This window comes from Meles meles, chromosome 15 (assembly GCF_922984935.1).
Source record: "Meles meles chromosome 15, mMelMel3.1 paternal haplotype, whole genome shotgun sequence".
Lineage (NCBI taxonomy): Eukaryota > Metazoa > Chordata > Mammalia > Carnivora > Mustelidae > Meles > Meles meles.
The window spans coordinates 53485632-53493656 of record NC_060080.1 but is presented as its reverse complement, the minus strand read 5'-3'; the positions used below and the strand labels follow the sequence as shown (position 1 = coordinate 53493656).

The following is an 8025-nucleotide window of genomic DNA, read 5'->3' as shown; positions in this document are numbered from 1 at the left end:
TCAGCCAATCAATTTTCGGAGGAGTTCACATTTCACCTCGCGATACTTTGGGGGCGCCTGAACTTGTCTTGTGTTTCCGGTTGCGTCACCACCCACTGGCTGGGGTTAGGGGTGGGACCAGTCACCTTCTCAGTTCCGTTTCCTCGTTTGTAAAATTGACTTAGCGGTTCTGTCTCTAGTCTCTAGGCGGAACTGGTTTATCCCTCTCTCTGTGCATTGCCTTGGTTGTCTTTTTCACACATACAGTGAACACAGGTTCTGGAGGAGTGGGCCTCTTAATAGTTCTTTGGCACGTATTCCCACATACTGTCACGCTAAGCCTAGGGCTCCAAGAACATCTTTAGTGACCTCTGGACAGCAGATTAGTAGGGTGAAGTGGCCTCAGTTTCTGAGAATTTGAATCTTGAGCTCAGAAGTGTATTTCCTAATGACAATCCTCCAAATCTGATGTACCGTGCTCCAATGGAAAAAAGGTAACGATCTCTAATGTGAGATACTCTTGACTTGAGAATCAAGTGTAAAACGTGATCTCCAACTTGTTCCCACTTAAGTTATCCGCCCCCCCCCCCCCAAAGAGGCGAATGCATACGTACGAATAAAATACAACTTGGATTATATAAGATTTAGGTCACAATAGCAAAGCCATTGTGATTTTAAGTAGGGGATGATTTTCCAACATTCAATTCATTCCTAATGTTCAGGAATGGCTCTATTCAAATACGAATGATAGAGAAGACTTAATTAAACTCATTACATAGTTGATACTCTCTTGACACTCAAAATCCTAGATGTTGCATTTTCTCAAGAGGGATCATTAATTATCCCTTCCACCTCTTGCTGTTAGTGTTGAGTTGAAACTAGAATCCTGAAATGGATATTGAAATTTTTTTTAGCCTTACAGCATTTTTTTTCCACAAATGGACTTTAATTCATAGTGCTGTACCTTGAACTCAGTTTTCCTGCATTTGAATCATAGTTCATAACTAATTTACTCTTTAAAAAATTTTTTTAATTTTTACTCTTCATGACCTCTTAAGAAACTTATTTCACACACTACAAAGAGAAGCATCCTAAGAAAGTTGCATAGTCACACCCAGACATAAGAAACATAATAGTGGAGGAAAAACTAAACCTTATTTATTTTTTAAAACTGAACCACTAGGAAAATATATCACAGCCTTGAAACACCAAACACAGGCTATATTATCATTTCAAGTAGTAAGTTGGTAAAAAGACATTAAGGTCCTTATCAAAATGAAAAGGTGCTAGAGCTGGGGCAGAACACTGCTTGCGGCAAAGGCCCCAGGCAAAAGTGGTGTTTGGTAATGGGGAGGGAAGCTTCCCCTCTTTTCCTTTAAAGGAATCACAGCTCACCCGAGTCAACTACTTTTTCTCCTTTGACCTTCTGGTTGCCAAGGGATTGTCCCAATACGGCCGTATTATTTGAGGGGGCAAAATAAGCAATACCGAGTTTAGGCTTTCATTCCATTCTGTTCTATAAAAACCAGGTTTTTCCAAATCCAGTATCTAATAACTCGTAATTAAGAAGACAACAGTTCCTCCTTCAGTGTTCATTCCTGAATACTTGTATATAGTGCAATCAAAACCCCCTTTCAAGGGAGAGTGTCACTGAGAGATTGTCCTGTTGTTCTCTAGCAGATAGCCTCAGGGCCCATCACGGCAGCCAGTGAGAAGGAAGATCTGCTTCCCATACCCAGTGTAACATCGCCTGTCATGTTTTTACATGGTCTCCTACCTAGCTGGAAGATGTAATGGGTATTTCAAGAAAAGCATATCCATATCTTGATGGCCAGAAACAGATATCCACAAGAACTGTTCCAAGTTCTTAACTGAACTACCCCTCCCAACTCCACATCTTAAATCAACTTCATGCCCTTATATATAAAATAAAAACCAAGCAAAACAAAGACCCAGAAATCTTTTCTCCCTTCTAAATTAGTGACCTTGTGGATTTTGTTTTACAGCTTATAGAAAAACGATTTGGTGATCCTTCTAGTAAACAGGAAGTTGGCAACAAACAGAAACATCTCTGCTCACACCACCAGATCACAGGCAGATTAGAGGAACCTGCCAGCCTCTTGGTACCTGTATACTGAGAAGAATCTGGTATCTTGGAGGTCGGATCTGGCTTGGTTCAAGGGAGATCCCTAGTGCCAGGACAAGTATGTGAAATTTAGGCTATCAAAAACTCTCCTGTGCCATCTCTGACCCAAATTTTAGCACCAGTTTTTTCCATTTCACTTTCTAGGTTCGAAACATAGAGGAACCAGTGTCCAAAGGCAAGTGACATGGGCCTCAAACTTGCCGCCATTGTTAATTTCTTCATAAACTTCATTTAAAAGACCCAAACTCCCATTTCTTCTCAAATGGATTCCTGCTGTCAGCTCCGATGGCCAATTGTGAAGACCTCTATTTCCCAATGGACAAGAGAGACTCCTTCATCTTCTTGGTCATGGTGGGGATGAGGTGCATGTGGTCATCCACACACTTGGTCACACAATTCTCCAGCTGCCGCTTCACCTGAAGCTCTTTACTTCCTGCATCTATTGAATCTTTGGCTTTGTCATTGCAATGCATGGTGCATCGGGCAAGGCGGTCCTGTGGCAAGAAGGAAGAAGGCAGAGAAGACTGAAAGGCTGACCTCCATTTACCAAGTGCTTACCGCGTGCTAGGTCCCTTGCTACATACTGTGGCTTGACATATATAATCTTGATCATTTAAAGGGACACTATAGTGCAATTAACCAAGATTATCCTGACTGAAATAGAGGGTAGCATCAGGACGGTCCAGAAAAAGCATGACAAGAAAGCAGATGAATAATAGAATAAATGATACAGAAGCCCCCTCCAAGAAGTGGGAAGTAAGTAGAGGCTGCTATTGGTCAGCTACAGTTAAGATTCTTTAATACCTGTCCTTGCTATAGAAAAACACTCAACAAATATTTACTGAGTATCTACTATGTGTTAGGTACTCTCCTAATGCTGGGGAATACAACAATGAGTAAAACATATAAAGTTCTTGCCCTCATAGAACTTACATTCCAGTGAGGGGAGAGAGACAAAATGAGGGGAGATGTTGAAGCAGTTGGATACATGAATCTGGAGATCAGGAGTGAATTTTGTCTAGAGATATGAATGAATATAAGAGTTGTCAGCCTATCGATGATATTTATAGCAGATATTTATAGATATTAGACTAGAGAATTAGATTGAAAAAAGGTCCAAGGACAGCTCTAAGCATTCCAATGCTCACAGGTTGGAGGGGAAAAGCAGGAAAGGAGCCCAAGGAAGGATGGCCAGGGAAAGAGGTAGAAAACCAGAGTGAGGTATTGTCTCTCTTTTTTTTTTTTCTTAAAGACTTTATTTATTTATTTGACAGACAGAGATCACAAGTAGGCAGAGAGGCAGGCAGAGAAAGAGGGGGAAGCAGGGTCCCTGCTGAGCAGAGAGCCGGACGTGGGGCTCAATCCCAGGACCCTGGGATCATGACCTGAGCCGAAGGCAGAGGCTTTAACCCACTGAGCCACCCAGGTTCCCCCAGAGTGAGGTATCTTGATGCCCAACTGAACAAACTGTTTCAAAGAGGCGAGTGATCACTGTGTCAGTGATGCAGACAGGCTGAGTAAAATGAGGGATGAGAAATTACACTGGATTTAGCTCCATGGAGGGAAGCGGCCAGAGCAGTTCTGGTGGGTGGAAGAGTAAGCCTAATTGGAGAGGACTAAAAAGTGAACAGAAGGAGAAAGTTATACAGCAATTCAAGAATCAAAATGTCAAAGACCCTTTTAATAAAATTAGCTGTCAAAATGAACACAAAGAAACCTCTCCGGGTTCAGGATCTTGGGTAAGTCAGTCCTTTGCAGTGTCAGTGATTTTGAAGAATTCCGTAGAGCAGAATGTAAAAGTTGTATATTAGCTACAATTTGTCCCATGTGAACAGGATCTCAGGCTACAAAAAACTGGTTCAGAAGTGGGCTCTGCTTTCTCCAACCTCCAGTCATAGAAAGGGAATAAAATGAAGTTGCGGCTACCCTTTTCTCCAGAAAGGGATACAGTGGATACCTTTTGCTCTTAGTGACCTCAGAGGGGCTTGCGAGGAAGGCATCGATGAGTCAGTATTTTGACTCCTTCACATAAATGACTGTTCTTTAGTGACACAGGAGCTGCCCCCTAGGTGTAGCAAACAGGGGTGGTTCTGGGTAGGCATGTCCACAACAGGATGGCAAGATACTGCTCTAATCTGCATCTCTTCATGACTAGCCTACTCCACTTCCCTGGGGATTCTACTAGCTTAAGAATGAATACGGGGTGCCTGGGTGGCTCAGTGGGTTAAGGCCTCTGCCTTCGGCTCAGGTCATGATCCCAGGGTCCTGGGATCGAGCCCCGCATTGGGCTCTCTGCTCAGTGGGAAGCCTGCTTCCTCCTCTCTCTCTGCCTGCCTCTCTGCCTACTGGTGATCTCTGTCAAATAAATAAATAAAAAATCTAAAAAAAAAAAAAAAGAATGAATGAATGAATACATGTCTTAGAAGGCTTTACACTATACAGTATATATATTATATTTTGTGTCTATGGGAGGGAAAAGGCTCTTGGTCATGAACTCCTCTTCACATCATTTTGTCTCTGGAAATACTTACAGCACTCAACTTCCAGGAGTTTTTCCCAAATTTCAAACCCCATAAAGACTGCCTGGCCACAAGACTGTCCCAAATGTTAAAAGAACCAAGTCGCTAAAGCCAAGAGTTTTGAACGAATGCTTGTCATCTCTTGCAGAAGAGCACCATCAAGGTGTGAAGTCATCTGCCTGGGGTATTTCTCACCTGGAACTTCTCCAGCTCACTGGTCACCAGGGCCTGGGCTTGAGCCAGAGGCGCATGGCAGCGTTCAATGCACTGGTGCACCTGCTGCATGGACGCCTGGCTGTCCTCACAACAGCTGGCACTGCACCGGAACATGAGGCCCTGGGGATGGAGGGCAGAGAGAGAGAGAGGTGAGGCGGGAAAGCCTCTGGGGCAGAGATAATCACGGAGTGCAACAGAGGAGCATCTCTATTTGCACCTCTCCTAACAGACATCAGGAACCTAAAACCACACATGGGAAAAGTATCCTCGAAGCCTAGCAGAAGGTTCCATGGCCTTCTTGCTGCTAGCTCATTGGCACTTGTTGCACCGTAGACTGGGTGGACGGAGAAGGTAGCGGTGGGTCAGGTGAAGTCAAATTCTGAAAGCCAGGTACCTATGCCACTCGGTTCAGAGGTCAGCAACCTCTAGCAATCTGCTTTCCACCAGGGGGCAACCGAGCCATTAATCAATGACTCAAGAAGCGCTATAACAGAAACCCCACAATTTGGTTAGGGAGGCAGGACCAACAGCCACAGACCATTTAGGCAATCAAAGCACAACGGCGTACAAACCAGCGCTGTGTGGAGCGACACTAAAACCGGCATGACATGGCCACTGAGGAAGCCAAACGCTTTTGCCTTTCCGGTGTTTCACCTTGGCCGTGCCCTTTCTGGGCCTCCGCCTGCTCACCTGCCGAAGGGGCAGCGCTACACAGGAACGCGGGGAGGGGGGTTACACCGAACGCCTCACACCAAGGGCTTTCTAATGCTGGTCCGGGGTCTAACACCCCCTCCCCGGAACTGGCCTGGGGGGGAAACAGCTTTGCGCGTGGGAAGGGAACACAGAGTTCATCCACTCGGCGGAAGCTCCAGGACTTCTGAGGGTGAGTGATGCTTCCAAGAGCGCGGCGGCGACCCCAGGGACGCCCGGACTCGGGTCTGCGGAGAGGCGGGCAGCGGCGCGCCGCGGCTGCCAAAGGAATCGCGGACTGCCGGGACTCCCCGGCTGACCCCGGCCCGCTACCTGCATTTTCCTGATATTCTCTCTCTCCAGACTCTTCACCATGGAGTCCACCGCCTCCTGTACCCGCAGCTGCTGCATCTCCGCCATGGCGACTCCGCGCTGCACACTCTCCGCGCCGGCGCCCACATGGAGCCCCGCGCTCAGCCCGCCCCCTGGCTGCGGCGGCCAGGGTCACCGCCACCCTTCTCCGCCCACGCCGCCGCCTGGCGTCGGAGAGGAGGAACTGCATCCACTCCCCCTGCTGTGCCCCCGCCTCTCCATCAGGGGTGCAGGCGTCTGCCCCTCCTCCCCTCCTGGCCCCGCCCCTCAGTCCCTGCTCAACCTGAGCCCCTGGGGGCTGGACAGGGGAGCTGGGACTCACTGTCTCCATCCTGTCCTCCCTCCTTCCCTGTCTTCCTTCAGAGTCTTAAAATAATATTTAATATAATTAATATCCAGATCAAAGCGCAAATCTTAGTTATATAGCTCAAGGATTTTTAACAAACCTTGCCTTTTCATAGTCAGTCTCCCCCCTTTCTTCCCATTAGTCCCCTACCCTTGACCTCAGGCAACAACTGATCTGCTGTTACTACAGATTAAATTTTCCTTTTCCTTAATTTCATATGTGTGCGTACGATCGACTCTCGGACAATATGGTGTTAATGTGGGATTGGGGTCCCAACCCACACCCCCAGTGGAAAATCCCCATATAACTTTTGAATCCCCCCAAACTTAAACTAATAGTTTACTGTTGACCAGAAGTCTTATTATTAACAGTTGATTAAGATATTTTGCATGTTTTATGTACTATATACTATATTCTTATAATGAAGTAAGCTAGAGAAAAGAAAATACTAAGAAAATCCTAAGAGAAAATACATTTGTAGTACTGTATTTATTGAAAAAAAAATCCCTATATAAGTGGACTGGTGTGGTTCAAACCCGTGTTGTTCAGGGGTTAATTGTACGTGGTTTTTTCAAATTATTATTTTATTTATTTATTTGACAGAGATCACAAGTAGGCAGAGAGGCAGGCAGAGAGAGAAGGGGTTGAGGGAAGCAGGCTCCCTGCTGAGCAGAGAGCCTGATGGATGCAGGGCTGGATGCTAGGACTCTGGAATCATGACCTGAGGTGAAGGCAGAGGCTTTAACACTGAGCCACCCAGGTGCGCGTGTGTGTGTGTGTGTGTGTGTGTTTTAATATTTTATTTATTTATTTGACAGAGAGAGAGAGATCACAAGGAGGCAAAGAGGCAGGCAGAGAGAGAGGAAGGGAAACAGGCTCCCTGCTGAGCAGAGAGCCCAATGCGGGGCTCCATCCCAGAACTCTGAGATCATGACTTGAGCGGAAGGCAGAGGCTTAACCCCCTGAGCCACCCAGGTGCCCCCTGTATGTGTGTTTTTAAGATTGTGTCCCTCTTACACTGCTTTAGCTACTTTCACAAGTTTGAATATAGTTTGCTCAAACATTTTCTAATTTCCATTACGAATTCTTTGATCAATTATTTAGAAGTGCGTCTCTTAATTTCCAAGCATATGAATATTTTTAAGATAACTTTTCCTATCAATTGGAGAGGCGACTGCATTAATGTTAGCAAACATTCTCTGCCTTTTGAAATTTGCTGAAACTTGCTTTTCTAACTGCCTACTTCTCCACAGCATATGCTCCTCTGTCATGGTTTAACACCCTGTATTGATCTGTGACAGTGCTCATCACTACTGCTAATTACTTGTCCTGTGTTCTTTTTTCCCCCCCTAGATTAAAACCTCTTCGAGGACCATGTTTATCTTTTTCATTGTTCCCCCTCAATTCTTTTTAAAAAATATTTTATTTATTTATTTGAGAGAGAGAGAGAGAGAGCGAGAGCGAGAGCAGGAGTTTTGGGTGGGTCAGAGGGAGAAGCAGACTCCCTAGTCAACAGGGAGCCCCACTCGGGACTCCATCCTGGGACTCCAGGACCAGGACTCGAGCTGAAGGCAGTCCTTTAACCACCGGAGCCACCCAGGCGCCCTTGCTCTTCCTCAATTCTTTGTGTTTGGCGCATACTAACCTATTAGTAAAGGTTTGTCTAATGAATGAACACATTTATTTCATTATAGAGGTATTTAATCAAAAATATTTGGAAACCAGACAAAAACAATAATAAATTGAGAAATTAAAAA

The 8025-nt window shown here is 45.5% G+C and overlaps 1 protein-coding gene across 1 annotated transcript; it reads right to left on the bottom strand.

Moving 5' to 3' along the window:
* Positions 1-991: 991 nt before the first annotated feature.
* Positions 992-6014, bottom strand: FAM136A (family with sequence similarity 136 member A). Its single transcript, XM_045979247.1, has 3 exons — positions 5884-6014; positions 4840-4980; positions 992-2619 (listed from the first exon to the last, which is right to left on the bottom strand). Exons 1-3 carry the CDS (start codon positions 5968-5970, stop codon positions 2431-2433), a joined length of 417 nt encoding a protein of 138 aa, XP_045835203.1. The 5' UTR covers positions 5971-6014; the 3' UTR covers positions 992-2430.
* Positions 6015-8025: the final 2011 nt, after the last annotated feature.